Source organism: Strongylocentrotus purpuratus, unplaced genomic scaffold, assembly GCF_000002235.5.
Source record: "Strongylocentrotus purpuratus isolate Spur 01 unplaced genomic scaffold, Spur_5.0 spur5_scaffold_5, whole genome shotgun sequence".
In the NCBI taxonomy this organism is placed as follows: Eukaryota; Metazoa; Echinodermata; class Echinoidea; order Camarodonta; family Strongylocentrotidae; genus Strongylocentrotus; species Strongylocentrotus purpuratus.
The window spans coordinates 36,307,408-36,334,933 of record NW_022145611.1 but is presented as its reverse complement, the minus strand read 5'-3'; the positions used below and the strand labels follow the sequence as shown (position 1 = coordinate 36,334,933).

Genomic DNA, 27,526 nt, shown 5'->3' with positions numbered 1-27,526 from the left:
ATCAATTTAATGAATGATTCGAGTTCGAGTGATGCTAAAGATTGTATTTTGCAGCATTCATCAAGGAAGAGAGCGAGAGAGTGAGAGGGACAGAGAGAGAGACATACATACATACAGACAGACAGACAGACAGAGGGAGGAGGAAAGATAAAGAGAGAGCAAGAGAGAAACAGAGAGAGAGAGAGAGAGAGAGGGGGGGGGGGGGGAAGGGGGAGACGGAGTAATTCAATTCAATTCATTTTATGTTCACATTATTATGAATGAAAAGAACAATCACAATGACAATAACATATACAATGAAAACGAAAATAACAAGTATAAAGCACAAACAAACTCAAATATGGTAAGATTTGCAAAGATAACAAGCCTATCAATGACAGACCCCATTACAAAATATATGATTTGTGTATATGTGTATATGAATTATGAAACAAAAGAGAAAAAACATTAAACAAAAACGGCAATACAAATATTATTTAAAAGGCACAAGAACTAATTATCAAATGAAATTCAAATCGTAAATGGCATTTTAAATCAGTTTAAAAATAGGAAAAAAATTAAATTTCTTTTAAAAGTGGCAAGAGAGGGGAAAGATTTTATTTTATTCTTTAGGAAATTCCATAGAATGGGTCCAGCACATTGAATTGTAGATCTTGAGAATTCATAATTAAATTTAGCAAATAAAAATCTTCTAATTGTCTAGTGGTGTAATTAATAACAAATAGTTTTTAATGAAGAAATCATTACAAAATAAGGGTAATAAATTATGAACAAATGAAAACATAAAAATATCAACTCGATATTTGTTAATAATTATTTACAGATTGAATTTTATAAACACAGGATTGGTACTAGACTGTAGATCAGAATTGGTTATAGTCCTTATTGCACTTGATTGCACTTTTTATTGCACGCGCTGATTTTGGTATACATGCACTTTTTATAGACCCCAGTCCGTGTATCAAACGAAAGATTTTACTCGCTCGATTCACCTGCTCGCAAATACTTAAAATAATTTATAAACAGCTGTCAGTCTGCAAGAAATTAATGAATGATTTATTCAGGACTATATTTAACGCATACTCCGTTCCTCACCCAGAATAAATTGCATCATAAATAGGTATTATCATGTCATCATTTTATGTAGCTTGAGATTGGCTACAAGTAAACAAAATAATGAAATCACCTTATAAATTCCACCGAATGCCCCTGGGCTATTCTCCCCCGATACGCCACTGATCATCCAAAAGGATAGGAGAGGTGTACAATATCATTATGTGCTGGTATACCAAGGAGTTGCTAGTAAATCCTTAGGTATACCCATATTTTTTACCCATATCTTTTTGTATTAAACAAAAGGTATAGGTTGTCGTTTTTCATGAAAAAATGTCCTTATACAAAATAGGAAAACGCTCCACCAATTCATAGAAAGCGATCAAAAGCAAAAGCTCATGATCAGGAACGTTCCAAGGAAAGAAACACACGAAAGACATAGTTCATAAAGAAACAAAATAAATTGTCAACCTTACCTATCTAAGAAGAGTGGCTGACTTGGAGAACGGTGTATATAGAGGAGGGTAATCCTAGCACCTCCCTGGTGTCGCCACCGCCATTGCAATTATTCTACGTGGTGGAGACATGAACAGCAAATATTCCACTCTATATCACTACAAATCACAGATTCTGTCATTAAAATTCTACGTCCTTTTGGTTCATAACGTAAAAAAGAGAACCTTTTGCTTCCGTATTTACGTGTTCAATGGTATCATGTTCTTATTTTATAGTTTATTTTTCTGTATGCATGTTTTGTAATTATATGAATTCCAACGTACACATATTGGGCTTCAATGACGTTATCTACTATCATTCATTCGACGTCACACTTGAAACACGCAGTTTAACTCACAAGTATAAGGCTTCAAGTTTTCAAGGTAATATTTCTCTGACTGCACTCTCTATTGCCATATTACTGTCTGCTCTTTGTTTTCGTAAAGCAGGGATTCGGTTCAAAAACATCTTTGCACAATAATCTCATAATACATTACAATCATTGATATTAAGAAGATCACAGTTTGATAGAATTATTTTCTTTGACCTGTTAATTGCACGAATAGATTTATTTATTTTACATGATATATTATTATTATGCTCTTTCCGAGTGAATTATCATCAATGATAATTCCTTGTTAAATGAACGATTGTAATTTTGAATTTTTTATTATGTATATCAATATCATGTGGACAAATATGATAATTTTTTGGTTTGAAAATCATACGACAAGTCTTATCAATATTAAACTTCAATCTATTGGCAAGACACCGTTTTTATTTTGTTTTATTTGTAATTCAAAATTTAATTTGAAGCTAAATAGTTTAAATTATTTCCGGATATAAAAAGATTTGCATCATCTGAACAAGTATTGTATGTAATGTATTACTAACATGCTGTAGATCGATCGTTAACATAGATTAAGATGATGCCTCGTGTTTACCGGGATAAAGCTTGTTTGACCAAGCGACGACTATCATTTGTGTTGTGTTCATGCAAAGTCATGTAACAAGTAAATTCAATAATATGTCCTTTGCACAGTTCTCACGTATTTTTTTTCTCGATATGTCATTCAATTAGAGTCACAAAAATCCGTTTTCTATAAGTAGGTAAATATGAAGAAAAGAAATTATCATTATATATATATTGCATTTAATGCGACACATTTTTCTTCGTCTTTAATTGGTTCTTTATCATAGTTATGACATGAACAAGAAACTAAAATATATGACCATATTAAACGCAATACCAATGCATCTCTATGGGGATTTAGATGTTACTAATCTGTATCAAATTTTATGCAGCACTTGTTTTAGTATTCTATTATCTGAGAATAAAAATCCTGAGAGTAATATCAAATTAGATTTGAATAGCATTTACATTATTTTCCGGACTTTATTTGCGACTTTTCAAATTATAAGCACCATAAACATTTTCGCTGTACTCAAGATGCTGAAAATGCACAATATAAATTCCATGTGGCCGATAATGCTGAACAGTACCTTTGACTTGTTTTTGTTATCAAGATGTGGACGTGATGTTGTCCTATATTGGTTGAATGCAAATAAATATATTTAATTAGAGAATTTCCGATTTTTGATGAATTTATGAGATAAAAAGATTGAAGAGCTTCATTAGATGTTTACATCCCATTGCGACTTCCGAGGTGAAGTTTGGTTTACGTCATCTGAAAAGAAAACAATCCTTCGTCACTTTTCGTGTATGACGAAAGAGCGCATGCGTATACAATATCGTCTGCTGAGGCGCCAAAAAGAATATTTAGCATCTTTCTCTCTCGGCCCGTAATAGATTGGAGTAGAACAGCATCTCGTTCAAAAGGACTTTCCTGGTTGTCAAACTTTCATCTCTCTCCTCTTCGCTCAATTGTGTTTGATGCTTAAAGTTGGAATTTGATTTATGCTTGATTTACGGTAAGTTTGAATGATTTCTCTTAAATCGTATGCTCTCGACTTAACCGTCTCAGTGCAGTTATGTATAAATTATCATGCTATTGTACAATAATGGCAATCTAACTGCCTCGGCTAGTTTGCTAACTACGTTAAAAAAATACAATGTGATGTGTATTATCACCTGCCTTTGATTTGGTTTAATTGAAGAAAAAGTAATAAGCAGATAAAAACTGACCTAGGCAAGCGATCACATCTTTTTCGTTTCATTTATTTATGATTGAATAAATAAAAATAGAAACTTAACCGTCTCAGTGCAGTTATGTATAAATTATCATGCTATTGTACAATAATGGCAATCTAACTGCCTCGGCTAGTTTGCTAACTACGTTAAAAAAATACAATGTGATGTGTATTATCACCTGCCTTTGATTTGGTTTAATTGAAGAAAAAGTAATAAGCAGATAAAAACTGACCTAGGCAAGCGATCACATCTTTTTCGTTTCATTTATTTATGATTGAATAAATAAAAATCAATGAGCCGATCATTTGAAGTAGGGAGTGTTTGGGTATTATATAGTTCTCACCGTCCCGGAAAATCGTAAAACGGGTTGTGGTCGGAGTAGAATTTGTAAATAATGTCTATAATACGGCCCTAGTTCGTCTATAAACAGTCCCGAATACGTCCATGTCGTTTGTACCCCATCCACAGTCAGTTCATATCAAGTTCTGATCGGGTAAATTTGCCATTTCCAGGCAGTTCAAGTCAGTCCGTAGTCAGTTTATACCCGTTAATAACTAGTTCTACCTCGTCTCCAATACCTCCAAACCATTTTAACTAGTTCGTAGTTCGTAACTAGTTTGGTGTGATGGGGCTTAGCTGCTGCTAATAATAAATTGATGCTCGACCACAGCACATTGTAACACTTTCCTAGTACGATCGAAGTACGGTAATTCCGTTCATAGTACGGCAATCAGTCCGTTTGTAGTACGTCCTCCTCGTTTTAAGTACGTTGTCACTCCGTCTAATTGCAGGACGGGGGAAATTTTGAACAGGCTCAAAGTTCTAGAGACTCTCCCGCACTAGCCAGTCCGAGTCCGTCCATAAAGTTCTTTAACAGGTCGTAAGAAGTTGCTTCTACGTTCACTCCGTTCGCACACAGTGTGAGCACGTTTGGCAACATTTTACAGAACGTAGTGACAACTAGTTTGGTGTGATGGGGGCTTAAATAATGTGTTTGTTACAATAATTAATGAAACGAAAGAAAGGTGTTTTGTTTATCTTCTGAAGTTGAACCTGAAAACATTAATGTATTTATTACTTGGAAGTTCTTAACAGATTAAACACAGTAATAAAACTCGAGACATAAATTCGTCGCTGTTTTCACGAAGTGACGGTAGTGAACAAAAATTGCATTCACTTTGCGTTACGATTTTCCTCACTACCGTCACTTCGTGAAAACAAGGACGAATTGTTCCTAATTTCAGCAATGCAGCGGTCGACAGGGAAAGCATCTAAGTTGCGCCGCGATCAGATCAACTCGGAGATTGAAACATTACGGCACCTACTACCACTGCCGTCCGCCGTCAAGGCGAGGCTGAGTTATCTTCAAGTCATGTCGCTTGCCTGTGTCTACATACGTACGGGAAACTTCTTTTCTTCTTATACAAAAGGTATGGATCAGGAGCATCATTACACCTCTTTGAACGGGGGAGGGGTTTTAGTTGATGGTTGAAGTTCGTTTGATCGATTAAATCACTAAAATTAAAAAAGCAATAATTTTAAGTATCCGCAAATCAATCTAGATACAAATTATCTACTAAAAGTTAAAAACATGAATTATACGTGTAAGATTATTGGCAGGAGAAGAAAAGTAGCAGCTTTCAAATTATAATTTTTTTTTCGCCTTTAAAAAAAAAAATCATGTACATGATTAAAGGAGAAAGGAAAGAATATGTATAAGAACAATTAGCCATACAAAATGATTTCATAATAGCAGGGCCAAACATAAGATATAACTAAGTCCGGCCTCTGCGATTGGCATATTTTCCCTCTATTTCTCTTCCTTTTAGCATGGATGGTTGGAAATGAATCCAACGGCGAGATGACAAGGTCATCAAGTCAGACATCCTCACTTGCTACAGTCGAGATAACCCAGGTATAGTCACTTAGAAATTAGATTTCAATGAATAGTAGGAGACCAGCCTGTAGGTCCCGTGACCAATCTCTGGGAACAAAGGTTTGAAAGTGTTTTTGTGTTCCCTGATGAATACCGAACAATTTTGACTTGGGCTGCCCCCTTGAAAATCCCGGGCATTTTCGTGAGGGGTCAACAAAGGTCACACAGGGATAAAAATTCAAATAGTTCCAATCGTGTTATTATGCATATCAAATTACTCGTCTGGTCATGAGGATTCCAAAAATGTATAGTTTGCTATACCTCCGACCTTAAATGAGGGCGCTATGGTAAAAAATGTTGAAAGGTCAACACACTTTTGGCTGGTGATCAAATTCACCAACACAGTTAATCTTATCAAATTGCATATCAAATTACTCGTCTGGTCATAAGGATTCCAAAAATGTATAGTTTGATATACCCCCGACCTTAAATGAGGGCGCTATGGTCAAAAAGGGTCAATGCACTTTAGAAATTCACCAACACAGTTAACATTGTCCGATTCTAATGATTTTAGGGTCTAATAATATGTTTTCTGACATGGCAAATTCAACTATACAACTTTCAAAAGTAAAAGTGCTTACCTTGACCATGTACATTCAAAATGGCTGCCGTTTCGGTGACAAACATCTAACAACTTCTTATCCATGGGTTTGGGGGAAATTTCAAGGTTATGGCAACCACTTTTGATTTTAAAAGTTGCTTAGTTAAATTTGTTATGTCAGAAAACATATTATTAGACACTAAAATCATTAGAATCAATGATTGGTCACGGGACCTACAGGCTGGTCTCCGACTAGAATGTGGATATGACGGATTATCGCGAACCTCTGATTATATTAGTGTGATATACGATTATTTTTTTTTGTTACAGAATTTTAGTACAGTCAAACCTGCTTTAGTGACCACCTGTATATTTATAGGAAGACTACCTGTCTATAAAGACCACAATTTTTGTCTCCCTTGTATTGTGTTTCTCATTGAAACATGTATCATAGGAATCCTGCTCATGAAGACCACCTGCTCATGAAGCCCACTTTTGTTGTCTCCCTTGTGTGGTCTATATACGCAGGTTTCACTGTATAGTTAGCGTATAGGCGTATACTGGAATATTTTCGCGAGAGATTTGGAAGTGGCGCCTCGGCTTCCCCGAATATCAACATCCTAGTTTCTGAAAAAGATGATACTGTCTTTATCACGGTCAAATATCATTTTCTTAAAGGTAAAGACCAGTATTGGAAACGCCCCAATTTCAAAAATGAAATGGAAGCTCTCATTACCAATCATGTGAAAGAATATGTTTTGACTAATACATGATGATAAAAAATTTGCCGGGAAACCGCCTACTAATTCATATATTTGGTAAATTTGTTTCTCTCATGGTCTGTGAGAGATATAGGGTAGTCCCATATACATCTTTCTGTGTATAGTTCTTGTAACTTTACGAAGAATGGGCCAAATTTCTTATCATTTTGATGATTCCAGAACCTTGCAGATGCTAGATGCTAGATGATCAACCTTTTCTGATCGATTCCACAACGTTTCTTTCACAATGCAATCGCATGACCATAACTGGTCTTTACCTTTAACAAAACAAACTGGATTTTATGAAAATCATGTAAAGGCATGTTGTCGCCCGAATATGAGTTAACTTTTGCCTGAAAATTTGTATTTTCACAATTATCTGCATCTAACATTTTAGGTGCCCTTTTTATGTTGGTGCCTCCGTTTCAAAGACGTTCTACCATCTTATCTTATTCGTTTATTGTTAAAGTTATAAAATAAAAGGGATTGAAAGAACTTTATTGTAATGAATACTGCACTTTAACAATATGACAGGTGAAACTGACTATCTGCTTATTTTCATTAGCGGCCCAATCGATCTATCAAAATTATAGATAGATCAACAAATTATCTATTTCATCAGGATATATTAGACTTCTATTTTTAAAAAGATTGTTCAAAAGTTAAAGGGATTGGGTATTTTTGCCTCAGAGTCTAAACAAAATCCTGGATTTTAGCTCATGCTGCAATCATAATTATAAACCTTTAGGTCAGTCAGGAATCCCATGACTTTTACAAGCCTATCGTTTGTCTGAATATCAAGATATTTATGATTGGAATTAGAAACGTCAAAACCGTCATTTTCCAAACAATTTTGAACACTACAGTATATTTGGGAAAATGTGTATGGTAAAACCGGTCACTCAAAGATTTTTACTTTTTTGAAGCACTTCATGATCATTATGAAGCGTATTTTTTAGGGCTTAAATATTACACCATATCACGTCAGACGTACACTGATAACACGTAGGGCCACGCATTTCAGATTTGTAAAACTGGAAACATTGTTAAATAATGCCTTTAAGCAAGCATTGAACGTTTAAGGGGAAAAAAACGGTTAAGAATTTCGAAATTACTGGAATCAATACAAGTTCTTCAATTCTTCTTAATGTTATATTCGACGAACTACGCCTCTTTTATTGATCGTCCAATACTCGCGGTTATGGCGTTTGTTCAAACTGATGACATACATGGATTTTGACCCCCCCCCCCCCCAAAAAAAAAAAAAAAAAAAAAAAAAATTAAAAAAATGGATGCACTGTAGTTTCACTCAATTAAACTTTGCCGTACAAAATAAATTGAGAAAAAAAAATCAGACAAAACTTGAATTTCCTTTTTTTTTCTTTCGATGGGATAAAATTGAATTTAACATAAAAAATGAGTTTCTAATATACATCTAAAATAGAAATAGGTATATCGTTTGTTTACCTACATCTTGCCTGTTTTCATGACAAGGATGTCAAGGATCATGCTCTATATTTGGATACCATACCGAATAAGCCAGAAAAATGCATTTCATAATTACAAAAAATTGCTCTACCCATATCAACAAGATTGCAGCTCGCGCGTAAAATGACTTCTCAAATCCGCGTTCGATAGCAAAGCACTCTTAATCCGCTCCGATGGGATTAGATCGTCCCGTCGTGAGATTATTCTAATCCTCATGCCTCAAGAGTATGTAGTGGCTATCTATTGTAATAGAAGGAGTTCTATTTGTGTTAAATTTGCAGAGGTGATCCATCTCTTGTTTATCATTTTCTCATTTTTGCTATGGTATGAGGTCATTAAATTCTCTTAACCGGGTCGTGCGGGCCCAAGGATTGAGAAGTAATGAAAAGTAAACTCCTGTGGATATTCAAAAACCAACATTCTCTTCTCAAAGAATATGTCAGTGAGGTTTCAGAATATGTACGTCCGAAACAACAATGACGAATAAATTGTTAATGATCACATGGTGAAGGAAACAATTTTATTGTTATGCGTGTCAAAAATATATTTCACGTGACCTAGTTACCGTGCTGTCATGCATGTGTTGCTGTTGTCGTTGATGTCGATGACCTCATCATGGTAGCTCGGTAAAGCGGGGCCCTCAGGGACAAAAGTATTAAAACTGATGAGGCTACCCTGGGTAAACAAGACATAATATTATCATTATTATAATTATTATCATTATTATCATTTTCATTGTCATTGTTATTATTATTATTATTATTATTATTATTATTATTATCATTATTAGTATCATTATCATTATTATTATTATCATTATGTTGCAATTTACAATTTGCAATTTGCAATTGCAAATATTGTTGGTGTGAAGGGGTGGGATGATTTTTCGTCCCATCTCCGTGTTAACCAATTTTGATTTTTGAAATGAAAAATCAAAATGGATTCAAAAAGCAATGAAGTACGCGCAATCATACTTGTTATGTTTGTGTTTGTTTACTATATGAATGGGCGTCTCATCAGTAACCTTTTTGTTTCATTTAATTTCACCCTTATTAATTTTGTGTGAAAACAGGCTTTATCGGGATTTCTGCTTTTAGTACGACCATCAGGAAAGATTCTTCATGTATCAGAAAACGTCATCGATCATCTAGGGCATTCCATGGTAAGACGAATATTTCTCTTGAATCTAGACATCTTGAGATGCAGTAGGGAGACCCCCCTTACTCTTCCAAAATCAAACAAAATTGGAGGGCCTGGACATCCACACACGCACAAAAAAGCAGAAATTATAAATAATAACAATGACCCTTGAAAGGATTTTTCAAGGGATTTTTTAAAGGGATTTTTCTGTGTGACACCGCCTAATATGATTTTTTTAACTAATACTTATGTCAATTTTTTTTTCTTTAACTTGAGACTACATAAATGTGAAAATGATAATGTGTATGTTTGAAAGTTAGACTCTTGACCTCAATATTCAGCTTATCATCTACAGCACGCTGTAATAGATGTATATCAAAAATATCTCAAATCGTTGCTCAGCCAATGTTGTTATGCTCCCAAATTCAAATTCTTTATTCTATCCGATTTCAGTTGAAAAACAACTACAGAAATGTGAATTTACTCACAACGCTGAATATTTTTTTTTTCTTCCTTCTAATTAGCACTTCTGAAACAAACTAACAAACAAAAAAGGGTTCGAATTATTACATAACTGGCAATTATGTAGATTAATTATAATCCCCTTATTATTGTTCTACGTCAATGCCTATCTTTTAATTGTTTAATTTATGCAAAGTTATGTTGTCGGCAGGGGCGTCGCCAAAAGGGGGGGGGTGTGGGGGTGCGACACCCCCCCCCCCCCACCTGTCAGGATATTGTCGGTAAAATTGCGCTGCCGTCGGGAAAAAGAGAAAAGGGGGAGGGAAAAAAGAGAGGGAAAAAAAGAGGGGGAAAAAAAGGAGGGAAAAAAGAGAGGGAAAGGGAAAGAAAAGAGAAAAAGAAAAGGAAAAGAAAAGAAAGAAAGGAAAAGAAAGGAAAGAAAGAAAAAGAAAGGAAAGAAAGAAAAAGAAAGGAAAGAAAAGAGAAGAAAGAAACAGAAAAAAGAAAAAGAGGGAGCAGAGGAATGAAAGGAAAAGAAAAAAAAAAAAAAAAAAGTGAAAGTGAAACAAAAGAAACGGGGGTGAAATAGAGGAGAGAGAGAGGGGAGGTAAGAGTCTGAGAGAGGAGGAGTGGGAGTAAAAGAGAGAAGGGGGTTGTTGGCTGGAGTCGTCTCGTCGAGGGAGCAAGAAAGACACGGGTAAATATGTTGCTGTGTCGGGTCAGCTGTGTCGGTATTCTTGCTCGATCCTCGTGTGCTATATCAATGCAGAAGTTTGAAGTCGGTGAGATGTATATTGTCGGTCGGCCGACAAGTTTTTTCTCTACAAACTGTGACTTCTTATCCGCTGTAACGACTTCGAGAGTGACTACAACTACAATACTTGTATTTTCTCGAAGTTTCACTTTCCTATGATATCAGCTAAAGAAATCAGAGGTTTAAAATTTTCGGGAAAACTAAATTCAAACAAGGTTTAAGAGTCAACAACGTTACGACGAATCGTCTTCCTTTCTTTATATTGTGATGAAACGCCAAAAACTCCGCGCTTTGCGCGGAAGGGGAAAACTTCATTTAGACGAGTCGAGAACGGTACAACGAATCGTCTTCTTTCTCTAATAATTTAAGGAAACGTCAAAGCTTCTACGCTTCGCGCGAGAAGGGGAAACTGAATTCAGACAAAATTAATAGGGCTTATTTAGAGGCGAAAACGGTACAGCGAATCGTGTTCTTTCTCTAATAATTTAAGGAAACGTCAAAGCTTCCGCGCTTCGCGCGAGAGGTGGTAACTAAATTCAGACAAAATTAATAGGGCTTATTTAAAGTCGAAAACGGTACAACGAATCGTGTTCTTTCTCTAATAATTTGAGGAAACGTCAAAGCTTTCGCGCTTCGCGCGAGATGGGGAAACTGAATTCAGATTAATAGGGCTTAATAAGATTCGAAAACGGTACGAGGAATCGTCTTCCTTTCTCGTTATGGTGATGAAACGCCAAAAAATCCACGCTTCGCGCGGAAGGGGAAAACTTTATTTAGACGAGTCGAGAACGGTACAAGGAGCGTCTTCTTTCTCTAATAATTTAAGGAAACGTCAAATCTTCCGCGCTTCGCGCGACAGTTGGAAACTGAATTCAGACAAAATTAATAGGGCTTATTTAGAGTCGCAAACGTTACAACGAATCGTGTTCTTTTTCTAATAATTTAAGGAAACGTCAAAGCTTCCGCGCTTGGCGCGAGAGGTGGTAACTAAATTCAGACAAAATTAATAGGGCTTATTTAGAGTCGCAAACGTTACAACGAATCGTGTTCTTTCTCTAATAATTTAAGGAAACGTCAAAGCTTCCGCGCTTGGCGCGAGAGGTGGTAACTAAATTCAGACAAAATTAATAGGGCTTATTTAGAGTCAAAAACGGTACAACGAATCGTGTTCTTTCTCGAATAATTTGAGGAAACGTCAAAGCTTTCGCGCTTCGCGCGAGATATGGAAACTGAATTCAGATGAATAGGGCTTAATAAGATTCGAAAACGGTACGAGGAATCGTCTTCCTTTCTCTATATGGTGATGAAACGCCAAAAAATCCACGCTTCGCGCGGAAGGGGAAAACTTTATTTAGACGAGTCGAGAACGGTACAAGGAGCGTCTTCTTTCTCTAATAATTTAAGGAAACGTCAAATCTTCCGCGCGACAGTTGGAAACTGAATTCAGACAAAATTAATAGGGCTTATTTAGAGTCACAAACGTTACAACGAATCGTGTTCTTTCTCTAATAATTTAAGGAAACGTCAAAGATTCCGCGCTTCGCACGAGAGGGGGAGAATGAATTCAGACAAAATTAATAGGGCTTATTTAGAGTCGAAAAACGGTACAACGAATCGTATTCTTTCTCTAATAATTTAAGGAAACGTCAAAGCTTCCGCGCTTCGCGCGAGAGTTGGAAACTGAATTCAGACAAAATTAATAGGGCTTATTTAGAGTCGAAAACGGTACAACGAATCGTGTTCTTTCTCTAATAATTTAATGAAACGTCAAAGCTTTTGCGCTTTGCGCGAGAGGGGGAAACTGAATTCAGATGAATAGGGCTTATTAAGAGTCGAGAACAGTACACCGAATCGTCTGCTTTTTCTCATAATTTAATGAAACGTTAAAGCTTCCGCGCTTTGCGCGGGAGGGGAGGGGGGGGAACTGAATTCAGAAAAGGATAAACAGTCGAGAACGGTACAGCAAATCGTCTTCTTTTTATAATAATTTAATGAAACGTCAAAGCTCCGCGCCTGCATTAAAATATATAGCTATGATGTTGACTAAATTGAAGAAATAATCCGTATATTTATGTCGTCGAGGAAAATGACCATTTTGCGCAGATGCAAGTACTATAGATAGTCCATAGGAAAAACAATTTAGCCTTCTGCCCCAGGTTTATAGGGTTGAATTTGTAGATATTGGACGTTTAGTTTTGTCGGTAATTGGTGGCTAGTTTTGTCGGTAATTGTTGGCCTCTACACCCCCCCCCCCCACTGAAAAAGGTCTAGCGACGCCCCTGGTTGTCGGTGGATTCAGGATTATCGATCTATATGCAGGATATTATACGCCTATATACGCAGTATACGCCTACATCCTCTATATTTCATTATTTTTGTCTGTGGACCACGCGCCGACTCTTGACCTTTACTAGCTGTTCTTGTATGGTTCCTACTTCCATGCATTTTTACGTCAGTCGATACAATAACGCCCGCTGGGAAAATGTTGTTGTTGTTTTTTGTTGTAATGGCAATCAGTCAAGACCTGACTATTATCACCAACGCCTTTCTTTTTAATATTAATTTCTTTCTTTCTCTTTTTTTTAAATAGAGTATCAAAAATAAAAATTAAATATAGGCTTCTCTCTTTTTTTCTTTTTCTTCATTTCCCCCTTAAAATGAAATGAAAGAGAAAATAGATGAAGAAAAAAAATTAAAAATACGACAAAATGTAGATTTTTGTATCCTGTAGGTTACCGCGTAGTCCTGTCCGTTCTAAGACACCGTCCAGACACCGTCCTGTCTCTCGGGTGTAGACAGGGGGCTCCCTTTGGGAAAACATTAATAATCTGGAAACTCGAAAGAAGAAAGAATTGATCAACAATTTTAAAATCAAGAGGGTACTTTTCCGGGGAAATTGGCTTTGAGCGACTTTGCAGACTTTAATAAACCTTCGATTAAAAGAAAAACAATGTTGTGATAGAGTGGTGTTTATAATACATGTTGCATTGGATAATTAAAATGTTTAGGGGAAACAAACAAAATGTGGGCTTTTGTGAGTGGTGGTGCAAAAAAAAAAAAAAAAAAAAAAAATGTTCGAATATTTTGGGTTAATTGAAACGTTTCGTTCTTACAACGAAACGGTATAAAGCGTTTTGAATGTTAGCTTCTGATGAATTTAAGAGCCTTAAAATATCGTCGGGATTTATACAATCTGTTTCAGCGAGTAGCATGGATCTTTCAATTAAATATTTCGGGCACTTTGCTATAAAGTGTTCAGTGGTTTTTACTTCTCGACACGAGTTACAGTGTCAAGTTGGATGTATTCCCATTCGGCCTAGATCCGCGTTAAGACCGATGTGTCCAAGTCGTAAACGACGTATTATCTTTTCTTTTGCTCGCTCTAGTTTGCAATTGAAGGTTTGTGAAACCGATTTTTGGATTGTTTTGTAGTGTGTATTTGGAGAAACCTGCCATCTTAATTACCACAGCTCGGTAAAATGCTTTTTTAAATTGCTGTTCACTTCTGAGATATTAAGGCTGTTTGTTATTTCAACGTGTTTGCTGAGGGCTGCCTTGGCATGAAAATCCGCACATTCATTTCCTGTTATTCCACAGTGGGAGGGAATCCATTCAAAGCTAACATTTATATTTTTTAATTTAAGGTGGGATAAGCTTACAAGTATTTCTGAAATAAAATTCTCTTCTTTTTTGTTCTTTATTGCTACTAAGGCACTTAGTGAGTCGCTGAATATAACTGATCCTACATAATGTATCTAACTGGTGTAACCAATTGAGGGCCAGCATTATCCCCGCCAGCTCAGCTCTATATGAGGATGTTCCGTCAGACAATCTCTTTGATTGTTTACACGCGAAGTAAGGAACATAGAAAGCTGCAGAACAACGTCCTTCTTTAGGGAGTTTGGACCCATCTGTGAATATGTGAAGTTGGCTAAACCATTTTGTGTTTATTATCTCTAAACTTCTCTGTTGCAAAAGCAGTGGATTATCAGATTTGTTTATCTGACTAGCCAATTCAATTGATATAACAGGCTCCGTTAGTAACCATGGGGGGAAGTTTAGGGGTTTTAATTTTTCTACAGAAAGGTGTTTGTTAGAGTTTTCTGTTCGATAACCAAACGGTTTGTTGCACTGTTTTCCTTTCATGTACTAATACTGCCAACAAGGTTGTAAACTTGGAAAAACTGGATGCTTAGGTTGTTGTTCTATGCTGTGCTTATATTTTAGGGCTAGTTGTTGTCTCCTAAGATCTAATGGGGCTTCTCCCATTTCTACTTGGAGAGACGCTAGTGAAGTTAACGGTAGGGCACCTGCACATATCCTTAAGGATTGGTATTGAATCGGATCTAACACCTTCTTTATGTTTTCCGATGCACTGTCGTAGGCTTCACACCCGAAGTCCAAAAGGGGGCGAATATAAGCTCTATAAACCATTATTAAGGCTTAGATGAACTGCCCCATGACGTACCATGCAGTTAAACATCTTAAAATATTTATTTTTCTCTTGCATCTGGTGAATATAATACTCTATATGTTGGGTCCAGTTAAGTTTTTTGTCAAATAACATACCTAGGAATCGGTGTGTATTTTCACATTTTAGTGGTATTTTGTTTAAAGTGAGGTTTATCTCATGGTTTTTGGTACTTTTGGTGAAAGTAGGGGGGCAGTCTTCTTTAACGACAGTTGGAGACCCCAGGACGTGAACCAGCTATGTATAGGTCATCAATATAATTTTGTATTTTTTTGGTAATGAAAGGAATATTGCTGCGTGAGATCCATATCGCGCAATCATCGGCATACAAGGATATTTTTATCGAAGGGTCTGTTCATAGACGTAATACGTCTATGGTCTGTTGGGATATCGTTGAGCATTGTGTTAAAGAGTGTGGGACTCAATATGCTACCTTGCGGGAGACCTCTATCCATCTTGAACTCGTGCGATAGTTGTTTACCAACGCGTACCTGATAAGTGCGGTCTTTTAAAAAGTTGTGAAGAAATCTAAGCATGTTTCCTTGAATACCTATACTTCCTAGTTTGTGAATTAGGCCTTCTATCCATACTGTATCATATGCCTTATTTATGTCTAAGAAAACGGCTAAAGTATGCTCTTTATTATTTATACTCTTCTGGACATCGTTTTCAAGATTTACTATATTGTCTGTTATACTACGGCCTCTTCTGAACCCACTCATAAAAGTAGGTAATATCCCATGTTTCTCTAGAAACCAATCAAGTCTTGTTTTAATCATCGTTTCCATGATTTTTATGAGACATGACGATAACGCTATGGGTCGATACGATGATGCCTCACTTGCATTTCCGTTCTGTTTTAGGACTGGGACCATTATCGCGTGTTTAAGTTGGGGAGGGATTTGGTTGGATTCCTAGATTAAATTAATGAAATGTAGTACGTACTCTCTCGCCACAAGGGGCAAGTTTTGGTAAACTGAATACGGTATTCTGTCTTTTCCAGGAGCAGAATTTCTTTTCTTTTCGATGGCTCTATTGAATTCTGCTAGTCCGAAAGCCCCATTCAGAGTATGTACTTTACTTTCCTTTAATGTATTATCCTTAATTTCCTGATTCGGCTGCCAACTTCGGGTTTTTTCTGTTGATTTTGGCGCTTCTGTAGTAAAAATTGTATGAAAGAAACCTCCAAGTAACTCCGCCTTGTCTTGGTCCGACTGCATAATCCTTTCTTTGTCTTTCAGTACTGGAATTCTTTTTGTTTTGGTTTGTATGCCATTCAATCTTTTAATGCATTTCCAGATGTTAGATTCCGGGACAAATCGATTAAGTTTCTGGCAGAAGTTGTTCCAGTATAGTTGTTTACATTGACGAAGGAATTTCTGCGTCTCTGCCTTCTTCTTCAAAAAGTCGTTTAAATTCTCAATCGATATTGTTCTATTTAGTTTCTTTTTAGCTCTATTTCTCTCCTTTATTTTATCTGAGCACTCCTTATTCCACCAAGGGATGGGTTTTCGTTGTCGTTTACCTTTTTTTGGATAGGTTTTCTGAATAACCTCGGTGATCGTACTGATAAAGTGTAGATATAACTCTGTTGGGTCTTCATTTACATTTTTTTCGTTTTCTCGATGAAACATTTTTTCACACTCTCCCGAGAAAATTGTCCAGTTCATGTTCCGAAAGGACCATCTGATATCTTCCATTTCGTCTTGTCTATTATCGTTGTGCTTTTTATCTAGTATGATATGAATAGAGATTGGGTAATGATCGCTTCCAAATTTGTTTTGTAAAGCGCGCCACTCGCATCTGCCAGATAAGAGGGGGGACGTAATTGATAGATCTAAAACTGATACTTTTGCGTTCTTCGGATCCATTCTTGTTCCGGACCCATCATTTAATAAAACCATATTTTTTTCGTTTATGAAGTTTTCAATGATCTTGCCATTGGGGTCCGTTTTTTCACTCCCCCATAAAGTATTGTGTGAGTTAAAGTCTCCTACGATGATATATTTATCGTATTCTTGGATGCTTTTTTGAAGTTCTTGCATGATAATTTGGTTTAGTTGTTTGCATGGGTTATAAAAATTCACAACTCGATAATTAGAATCAGCTACGTATAATTCTATGGATTGTAATTCTAAATCTGTCTCATCTCTAGAGGAGTGATTGTATTGGATAGAGTCATGAACATAAAAAGCACATCCACCTCGATATTGGGATTTTCTGTTTTGGGGGATACAAGTATAGCCTGGAAGGGTTAAGTTCCTGGTGTCATTGAACCAAGTCTCTTGGATACAAATTAAATGAATTATTTTATTTGTTCTATTATTACAGTCTACAAATTTCAAGAGCTCATGTCCATGTGCGGACATGCCTTGTGCGTTCCATTGGAGAATGGAAAGCACAGCTATTGTTGTTAAATAACTAACTGCACCCATCATACTGCTCGTGATTCAATCTTTTGTAAAGTAGTCTTTCCGCTGCTACTTTAACCAGCTCAATAATATCAACTTCTCTTTTATCTTTTTCAAAAATCATTATCAATTGTACAATAGAGAGCAATATTTGTTCATTTCGTTCTGTTGTTGAGGAGATTCCATTTCTGACATAAGTATTTGTTAAATTTGCGTTCCCCGCGAGTTTTGTATTTCTGTTTGATTGATTTTGATCTTGGGAGTATAAGGAAGAGGGGACTTTGGATGGTTGTTCATAATGAGGAGCACTTGAAACTTTGGTAGGGGGTTCGTAATTGGGGGGAGACTCTTTGTTTGTTTGGGGTTGATATGCACCCTGTTGTTGAGCGCTCTTTTGAATGGGTTCTGGGATAGGGTTGGAAATTTGATCATGACGTTGTTTTTCGTTCCATGCCTTCGAGGCTTGTGCGTAAGTTAGTTTGTTTTCGCATTTGAATTGCTGGACCTGTTTTGCCTTTTTAGCTTCTTTGCAGCCATTATAGGCAACGGAGTGGGCTTCTCCACAATTTACACATTTTGGATCTTCTTTCTTTGGCATTGTTCGAAAGTGTGGGGATCTCCACAGCGAACGCATCTCAACTTCGATCTACAATGAGCAATGCCATGACCAAACATTTGGCATCTGTAACACCTGGGAACGAGTGGGATATATTATAACGAGACTCTGAATGTCTGAAAAAACATAGAAACCTTTTCTGGAAGTTCTGAGTTAAAAGTCAAGATGACACTTCTAGTCGGAAAGTACTCTGGCTGATTTGTTTCGTTTTCATTTCCTTTGTTTTCTTTTCTTTTCTTCATGATTCTTTTAACTGCTATAACTTTTTGGCATTTCAGCTCTTGTTCTATCTCTTTCTCTGTCATGTCTACCGGGATCCCTGAAATGACACCTTCTACACCCACGATCTTCTCTTGTACTTTAACTGGAATGTTAACGATTGATTGGATTTGGTTAAGGTTTCGATGTTGTTTTGGGGTCTTGCACTGAACAAGAATTCCGGAGTACGTGTGTTTGATAAACTCAATCATGGGTGTTTGTCCCACACATTCTTTGATCGATGTAGCTATTGCTTTAGGGGTTACGTTCTTTAAGGATTTGGTCTTATCTATTGGGACTATCAGGGTTTTCAAAAGTTGGGTGCTATGGATGGAAGTGGTGCGGTTAGAGGAGGGAGTTTTGTAGTCAGTATTTCGTGAGGTGTCTGAATCTGAACTGGTCGAGGAGTCCGTTCTGAGGGAGATAGATTCTACAGTCAGACTTCCTTCACGTTTTCGTTTATTTTGGCGTTTCTTGCCATACGTGACTGTCCGAAACTCCTCGTCCAGGTTGAAACTGTCGACCTCCGGAGCGGAAGTCGTCATGATTGGGTGTTAGGGGGAGGCGGGAAAATCAAATCCCGCCGTGCGTGTGTGTTAGAGGGTGAGTATAGAAAGCCCAGATTTTGTTTGCTTACCCTATACTGTATAACCCAATTCACCACGCTTATGGATCCAATATCCTGAACATATATGCAATGAAACCAACTTCCAGAAGAAAAGTATAATTTTCCAGTGAAGATATGCAATTTTTCCCGAAAAGTTGACCGGATTGAGAGAGCCTGTGAAAAACACGTCCACGCAGCGCGAGGGCGCTATCTATCTCCTCGTGTTGTGCTTTAAATTGTAGGACTTCATCATTGTAACTGTAAATCTAAGCATATCAGGAGCTCTTATACTTAATGTTGGATAGTTTCTGCGCTCTATAAATGTATCATTATTATTATTATTATTTTCTGATGAAGAGGAACATGGAAGGGGCCGCTGCCTCCCCAGTTTGAGACAGTATGAACCCTAACAAAACACGATAGGTAACTCGTTCTTCAAAATTATTAAATTTTCTAGGTAGAGATCTTATCTGGTGGAGGAGATGTATATGATCTGGTAGATGTAGCTGATCATGTGACCCTCCAGACTCATCTCAACGCCGCCAGTGACAAGAATGCCTGTTTAGCACGTGAGTCAAGAAGCTGCTGTTTCCACTTCAGGATATTTACCTTGATCACTTGTGATTTTGAGTTTTACGGCTTATGGCGTATAACAGATTTCAGACAATAATATTCAGAGGGTTTCTCGTTTCTGATTTGTCATTTAATGGTTAGATGAACAATACCAAAGTGCCTAGATCATATTATGAAAAAACAAAGACATTTGTTTAAAGACTTGTTTTTGTATTGTCAGTTAAAAAGATGTTTAGGGTGCTTAGAGTACGATGACCAATAATTCTTCTCAAGCTGATTCTGATTCATCTATATTCGTGAAATGTAAAAAAGACATTTTCGTTAAAATTGTATTCATTCTACGGGTTCTTTCTATTTTTAATTTTTTTTTTTTTGCCTTTCACTAAGCGTATTTAGAGCATCTTCAAAGAAAATATTGGAATATTGGTCTACAAGGTTACTAAAATGTAAATATTCTTTAGGATCATGAGAAGAAAAAAAATCATCATTAGAATACCTCAAATATCAATCATGTCAATTCCAGCTCCTTCATCATCTTTCTCAGGCTTTACATGATTGGAATGTTGTCGTTGGCCTTTGAAATAATATAATTAAGAGTAGTGGCGTAAGGTTTTGTCTCTAAGTGAATGACAAATTAATGAGTAGTTTTCTTGCATTTTTACAGGTTCATCAAGATATTCGTTTGTATGTCAAATGATCATGTCCCGGTCTCTACGCAGAAGAATGCCATTTCAAGGAACAGAATGCAAGGTAAGAAAAGTGAAAGTGGTATTTTTTTATAAATTTGCGGTTGATGTATTGATATTCATATCATTATAGGGCAATTTCAAACATTCATTAATTTTTCTTGTTTCATTGATTTCATTCAAATCTATTTCTTTTACTTTCGTCCTGAATCGGTAAAACTTCTTTTCGAAGTGTGATTGCATTATCAGCAAAACATCTACACGAATTTTTCATTAAATATGGAGTCTATTACGACTCATGAAAATATTTTAAATGAATTACGGATTTTACCATATTGGGTAGACTAGATTATTACATTTTAAACAAAAAACATTTCCATGTAATTTTGCTGAACTTCTTTTCAGCCTTTTCATATAGACGGTCGATTCCTTCATCCCGAGGGAGATGTAAAATCTGGAGATGAGGGTGTGTTCCTGGCCCTATGTACCCCTATAGACACCAGTATAGACACCTCCATGTATCATGCCCCGATCGCCGAGTTTACCACCAAACATACCTTAGATATGCGGATTATTGACTCATGTAAAAGGCAAGTCTTGACTATTCTATTTCTTTGACATTACAAACTAACACTTTAAAGGGAAAAATCTAACCTCAATAACAAATTGCTCTCACAAAAAGCAGAATGGCAAAATAAAACGAAATAGGACAAACCATAAGAAAGCTATATTGAAGAATTGCAAATTGGCCGGATCGGTAATGCCATTGTGGTGTAATGGCGGACAACGCTCCCATTTTTTCAAAGACACAAAATTACCAGAATGTCACATTTTCAAAATTTATGACTCAGAAGGGTCTTTTCTCTTTAGAGGAGCTTTGACAACTATCCATAATACATTTTTAGTAGTACCCCGAGGGAGAAAGCGCTTAGGAGAAAACAGAAATTATTGATATTATTTTTAGCACGCGAAATTTGGGAAAGTTGTACGTGACTACGTCAAAATCCACTGACCTTATTTCCGATTTAAGGTTGGAATAGATGTAGTGATTTCATCTTTCAATTCAGTTATAACTCTCTTTTTATTTGTGCTATTTATTCAAACTTTCGTCATTCTGTTTTCTGCTTTCATACGAAAGAACTTATTACAAAGGTTGGATTGTCTTTAACTTAATCGCGACGTTAATAACGATAGTAATAATAATAATAGTAATAATGATAATGATAATAATAATAACAATAATAATAATAGTTTATAATAGTACAAATGATATCAATATTAAAAAACATTGATGATAACAATAATAACATTAATGATAATAGTAAATAATAGTAAAAATAATAATAATAATAATTGTAATAATAATGATAATTATTATAATACAAGTTTTATCAAAAATAATAACAGTGATGATAATAATAAGAATAGTAGGAATTATTGTAATAATAATAATACTAGTATAATAGTATAACAATCGTATTAATGATAACGTTAATGAATGGTCTAGGGTTTAATGGACTAGCGAAAATACACTATATCCCTTATGCTAACCCAAGTAAAATATCTTTAAAAAAAAAGAAAAACAAATAGACAAAATAAAACAAAACTAAGCTAAACAATAAACACAATCACCACTCAGTGAAGACTTATATGACAACTGTGACATAGAGATGTTATGAATATATCCCAATTTAAAGAGTTTTTGAGAAAAAAAATTATGTAAAAGCGGGACTGCACTACTTGTATCTACTTGCGCCCTCTATATAGCCAATAATGCTTAAGCGGTACCCGTTGGTCCCCCATTATCCTCCTTTTCTTAAGTTAATTGAGAACTGATTTAATGAGATAACCACCTGCCAGTGACCACGCAAGGAGGTCTAATCCCTCCTGAATAAACTAGTGCAGATGGGGCTTTAAAGGTACTATGTCCCATTTGCAGGCCAAAAAGAGTTAAATTCCAACTGTATTTGAAAGATAATACTAATTTAGAACTTCCCTAAAAAAGGTGGGGCTTGAAAATGTCTTCAAGTGGGAAAATAACGACTATTAGTTGTCAAATCGACTTTAGGGCTATAGAGCCCAAAAGTAATAGTCTTGATTTTCAGACAATTGTACCGAATGGTCATACGTTTTATGCTATGCAAAGATTCAATCAGTTAAAGCTTGGTCATCACAAGAAGTGGGTTATTGATGTAGACAAATGCTCATGTACCCTTTACAACTCTTTTCATGTATGTTATTACCAAAGAAGAAAAGAAGCCAGTCAGTCTCCCAATAGTGTCTGACAGTGAAGTCTAGCAAGTAAACGGGTTTCCTTGCATAATTTGAATATGAGGACACTGCTAACGTTTAAATTTCACAGATAGGACATACATGACATATTCATAATTCCTGCAAAGTTCTACAGAATTTGAGGTTGGCTGCAAAAGGGACATAGTATCTTTAACAAAACATTACTTCTCTGATTTGTTTAAATATAGGGCTTCTCTGTTTCTTGGTTACTCTGGCGAAGAGTTGTACGGGCATCGATGGTATCGTCTTGTTCATCCGGAATATGTATTGGTTGCCAAACATTTTCATCAAGAAAGTAAGCAGACTCTTTTAAAATGTCATACATAGACCTTAGCGAAATAATGTAGTTTCGCATCGTCGTAAATGAGGTAATTAGTAATTAGACACATATTAAAACTTCATTCACAAATATTCTTTAAGTTACATTATGTACTTCAGTCGGAAGCACGATTCACCACTACTGCATCCTCATGATCCTTAAGATTGTTGTCAAATCAATGATACACATAACACGTGCATTATAAATTGAGGGTAGTGTATTGTTTACTTTCGATCGCCTTTGCTCCTCTGTCTCCCCTCTCCTTTTCTGTCTCTTTCTCTTCTTGTTGTATCCTTTCTTATGTCCATCATGATGGCAGGTACAATATATTATTTTTGTTGCATCTTTATGTTTTTTTTATTCAATCCACCAGTTTTAGTAATGACAGCATCCAATGAAACCCAATGTTTTTCGACACTCCAACTCGTTACCAAGGACAAACAGACGATAACCACTCACATCACAGCTCATCTTATCCGGGAAAGTTCAGGTCAAATGTCGTACACCATAATCTGCAAGTATCGCATCGTCCGGTTCGTCCTTTAATTTTCTTTCATGCCTTGGTTTTTTCTGTTTACACAAAATGTTGACCGCTATAAAATATCTCAACTTATAAATCTTTTGTGGAGTGTGTTTTTTATCAATTGAAACATGTCGGTAGGTGTACACTATTCCTCCGTAAAGTTAATATCCCTAGTAAAGTGACCTTTCATTTCTCAGGGATTTTTCCCAAGGAAAATGTATAAATCATCGATTAATTTCCTCTCTACGACTTATTGACGATTTAATTTCAAACCTAACTGGAAAAACACACGCATGATAAAATCGACTATCTTTTGATGTACGTAAAGCTATACGACGATAATAAAGACAATACTTATTTCTGACAACTTCGGGTTTTTCTTTCAATTTTACAGAGGCGATATTGAATCTGGCAATCTCCATCAGAATACGTCATCAGCTGATCAGCACGTGGTAGGCCCAAGGAACTACCATAATGGCTCCAGTCCATGGCATCATTACAGAGAGGAAAACAAGAGTAAAGAGGATGTCGAGGTGGACAGCCATTACACCTTAAGAGCTAGCCAGGGTAACAATCACTACAACAACGAAAAGCTTACGTGTTCATTGGCAACCGGATTGTTGGGCGGATTACCCCAGCCTTGGTACGTGAGCTCTAACTTGGTGTCAGGACGCCATAATGAACGAAGGCCGCATGGAAAACCTTCAGCACTCATCCAGCACATCAAATCCACGATGCATGGTGACTTTTCCTCAATAGAACCGTATCAGCAGAACCCTGATGGATCTCCTGGAAGCCCTTGCAGCCCATCGTCACCACGTGCCGAAGGAAAGCTAAGGATAAAGAACAACAGAACTGCACGAGAACGGCCTTACCCAAGTGTGGTATCGGGTCACCCCATGAACAATGGTAATCAGTATGGCGGCTATCTTGAGCGTCTACAAGGAACTCTTGACTTGACATGTCTGTTTGGTCGAAAGGACACCTACAAGGCACATGGAACCATATGCCTTTTGTCGTCACGATGTTCGTTAGCAGAACTACGACAAAGGTCTGACGGAGATAATGGAGGACGAAGTGAAAAGAAATACCAGTCTCGACCTAATTCTTTTGGTATGCTATCAGTGGAAGAGAGTGTGACAGCAGCTCTAAAGTGCCTGTCCAATGATCAGATTAAGCTACTCGACCAGGCAACATGGGAATTATCTGAAACGGTGCCATAATTATATTTATATTTATATAAGCTTGAGAGGAAAACAATGGGGTAACGAGATCTTTTAGCGTTAAAATCAAGTTCATAATATTGCATACTCCATTCGACCTTGTGTTTGATAAATGGTTGCAAATTATGTCAAATTTTGACGCTAACTTTTCAACATTTTGTATCTTTTGCTGAATGAATGAATAGTTACAACGGAAAAGGTACATTGTCATCATGTAAATATTAACCCTTTTCAAGAGAAATGAATACTTTTGGTGCAATTTCAATGGATATTGATGGAATTATGTGGAGTATTGTAATGTCTAAATTATGCAAGAGAATAGTGACGTTATATCATAATGTAATATGCACTATACAATAATTTTTTTTCGTTTTGCATCATTATTTACCTTCTTTAGTATTCTCACAATCTAAGTTTTTATTTTAAATTTCAAGATTCACCCAAATAACAAACCGTTAATTGCATGTTTTGTATGGTTTGTTTGATTTTTTTATATAACAGGCCCTACTCACCAACGAGTATTATGGTGAACTTCGTTCCGGCCATTTTTGTTCCTTTGTGTTATCCTTTTTCTTTCCTTCTTCTTTCTTTTGCGATATAGATGGATAATTTTTGTGGCTTTGAACTTTTAATTTGACATTCCAGAAGCTTTACTGATGCAACTTTATACTAAAGAACCAACAAACTATCGTTATAATACAGTCAGAACTAAATTTGTTACATTTCTGAATTTTAGAATAATGACAGACTGGTGATTATCATTTTTTACATTAATAAACAAAACAAATGTGTATATCAAAATGTAGAAAGGATATATAAAACACATTCCTGTTTTCTGGATCGTGGCATGAATCAAGTGTTATTACAGTTCTGATACAATCTATTTGAAAGTTTGAATAGGATCAGATTTAAAGTTCTGCTAGAAAATTAACTGCATCAGTTTTTAACATAACGCTAAAAAGTATTTATCTTTTACGGAATTTGATAAATGGGTATTACTGACAATATTTATAACATGCTTGGAACTCTATTTCTTGAATTAATTATAAAATTGGTTTATTCCGAACATTTACAAATGAAGTTGATTTTGTAATTTTGATTTCATCATGCTCCTAATTTCCTTACCGTGATGCATGTTTTTCTCACCGTCGATTTTATGCAAATATGTAGATACATGTACATGAATGTTGTAGAAGGACAAAATCGAAGACTTTTTTATGCAAAGAGGAAATTCACTATCAGGAATAATAATCGGAATTAATTTATTGATACATATCAGAGTGGTGCATGGGCATGTGCCCCTGGCAAAACCCATTCTGGCATGCTTTTAGGACACATTAAATGCAATGAGGAAATGAGTTTACTGAATGTGTCCCCAAATATTATTTCCCGTCTTGTTCAGAATCAGAAGGCGTTAAATATGTATTGCTATGTATTACTATGTATCAAAGTAGATGTTCTTAATTCGCAAATTAGGAGTATTGATGATCCAACGTAAATTTCGTGACAGTTTTAAGCATGAAGGTGATTGAACACTTAATATCATTGCATCCACTCGTGACCAAATCATTTACACGTTGAGTTGATGTGTTTAAATAATTCTTTATCTTATTCAAGCATTACGCAAATACAAACACTCTTAAACATACTGGGTAGAAAATGAACCATGAGGGTAAAAATGTTTCCGCTTAGCTTTAATAGAGATATGTGGTTGCATGATCACTGTTTGTTTAATGGAGATGGGGGGGGGGTTCTATTTGATCGAATCTCTACGCTTTTGGGGGTATGATTATCTAAGACGAATGGATTCAAATGTCAAATCACCACATCATGCAAATAAATTTCAAGTTCAAAATTAGAGTGTGTTCGTTTTCTGTATGTTGCATTTTGTTTTCTCTTTACAAAGAGGGTAAATATAAAAACAGTGTACGAATGAATTGTATATTCATATCTGCACATTATTCTTTTTATCTAAAAAATAATAATTTAGACATAAAAGTTAAAAAACAACATAATGTATTTTCCTTGCAATGTTATTACAATAGAATATCAAAGTATTAGGTATAACATTATGATTTCGCATCGAGAGAACGAAACATAATTGGAATAAAAAAAACAATTTAAAAAAAGAATCCCCACCCCTTCTGACATTAACTACATTAAAATGAACACACTATATGGGAACTTTAATATCACAGTGGTATCTTAGAATTGGCCTTCTTTGATTTACTAATTTGACACGATAATTTGTATGTAACCCAACCTAGTAACGGCTGCGTGGACGATTTAGAAGTAGAATTTAAAAAAAAAAAAAATTGAGGGAAATTTCATCGAGTTTTTATTTTCTTTCTTTTTTGTTGTTGCTATGATCTTCTCTTGGGATTATGATGTGCTCTTATAAAATAGATGTTAAAGTGCTGAAAAATACTATAATATTTTAAAACAATTACCCTGCACTTATAAAATATAACTTATAACAGACACAGAAAGAGGTGCAGTTGTTAACAATGCAGTCATTGCAGTCTAGAAGTGTACAAGTGTAGTAAGTTTATCATGCAAAGAATTACTAGAGTGACAGGGAAAGAGCCGTGTTGCAAACTGAATGTTGTGTCAATATTTAAAAATGTGCTCGTCAGAAAGAAAAGAGTCACTGCATTGGGGTTGGCATTCGACGCTGTATGAAAACGTCATTGCTCGAATTATGAATTTAAATCCACTTCTGAAAACCAGACTTTGGGCGTAGTCTGATCAAAGTTCATTTCTGC

General features: G+C 35.9%; 2 protein-coding genes and 1 long non-coding RNA gene across 3 annotated transcripts; all 3 read left to right on the top strand.

Moving 5' to 3' along the window:
* The first annotated feature begins 4,946 nt into the window (after window positions 1-4,946).
* Window positions 4,947-17,670, top strand: LOC105443897 (neuronal PAS domain-containing protein 4B-like). Its single transcript, XM_030999190.1, has 4 exons — window positions 4,947-5,187; window positions 5,530-5,615; window positions 9,499-9,631; window positions 17,585-17,670. Exons 1-4 carry the CDS (start codon window positions 4,947-4,949, stop codon window positions 17,668-17,670), a joined length of 546 nt encoding a protein of 181 aa, XP_030855050.1.
* A 586-nt stretch (window positions 17,671-18,256) lies between these two features.
* On the top strand, window positions 18,257-20,989 carry LOC100891305. Its single transcript, XR_004066630.1, has 4 exons — window positions 18,257-19,141; window positions 19,603-19,714; window positions 20,383-20,468; window positions 20,810-20,989. It is a non-coding gene; the product is annotated as an uncharacterized LOC100891305 (long non-coding RNA).
* A 1,861-nt stretch (window positions 20,990-22,850) lies between these two features.
* Window positions 22,851-26,616, top strand: LOC115918142. The gene is made up of 3 exons (XM_030999326.1): window positions 22,851-22,991; window positions 23,389-23,548; window positions 23,933-26,616. Exons 2-3 carry the CDS (start codon window positions 23,397-23,399, stop codon window positions 24,759-24,761), a joined length of 981 nt encoding a protein of 326 aa, XP_030855186.1. The 5' UTR covers window positions 22,851-22,991; window positions 23,389-23,396; the 3' UTR covers window positions 24,762-26,616.
* The last annotated feature ends 910 nt before the right edge of the window (window positions 26,617-27,526 follow it).

Excerpts from the sequence above, each read along its gene's own strand:
- LOC105443897 (XM_030999190.1), top strand. The coding sequence starts at position 4,947 with ATGCAGCGGTCGACAGGGAAAGCATCTAAGTTGCGCCGCGATCAGATC. Across the intron at positions 5,616-9,498 it reads CTACAGTCGAGATAACCCAG|GCTTTATCGGGATTTCTGCT; the intron begins GTATAGTCACTT and ends GTGTGAAAACAG. Across the intron at positions 9,632-17,584 it reads TCTAGACATCTTGAGATGCA|TCTACAAATTTCAAGAGCTC; the intron begins GTAGGGAGACCC and ends CTATTATTACAG.
- LOC115918142 (XM_030999326.1), top strand. The coding sequence starts at position 23,397 with ATGACAGCATCCAATGAAACCCAATGTTTTTCGACACTCCAACTCGTT. Across the intron at positions 23,549-23,932 it reads TGCAAGTATCGCATCGTCCG|AGGCGATATTGAATCTGGCA; the intron begins GTTCGTCCTTTA and ends TCAATTTTACAG.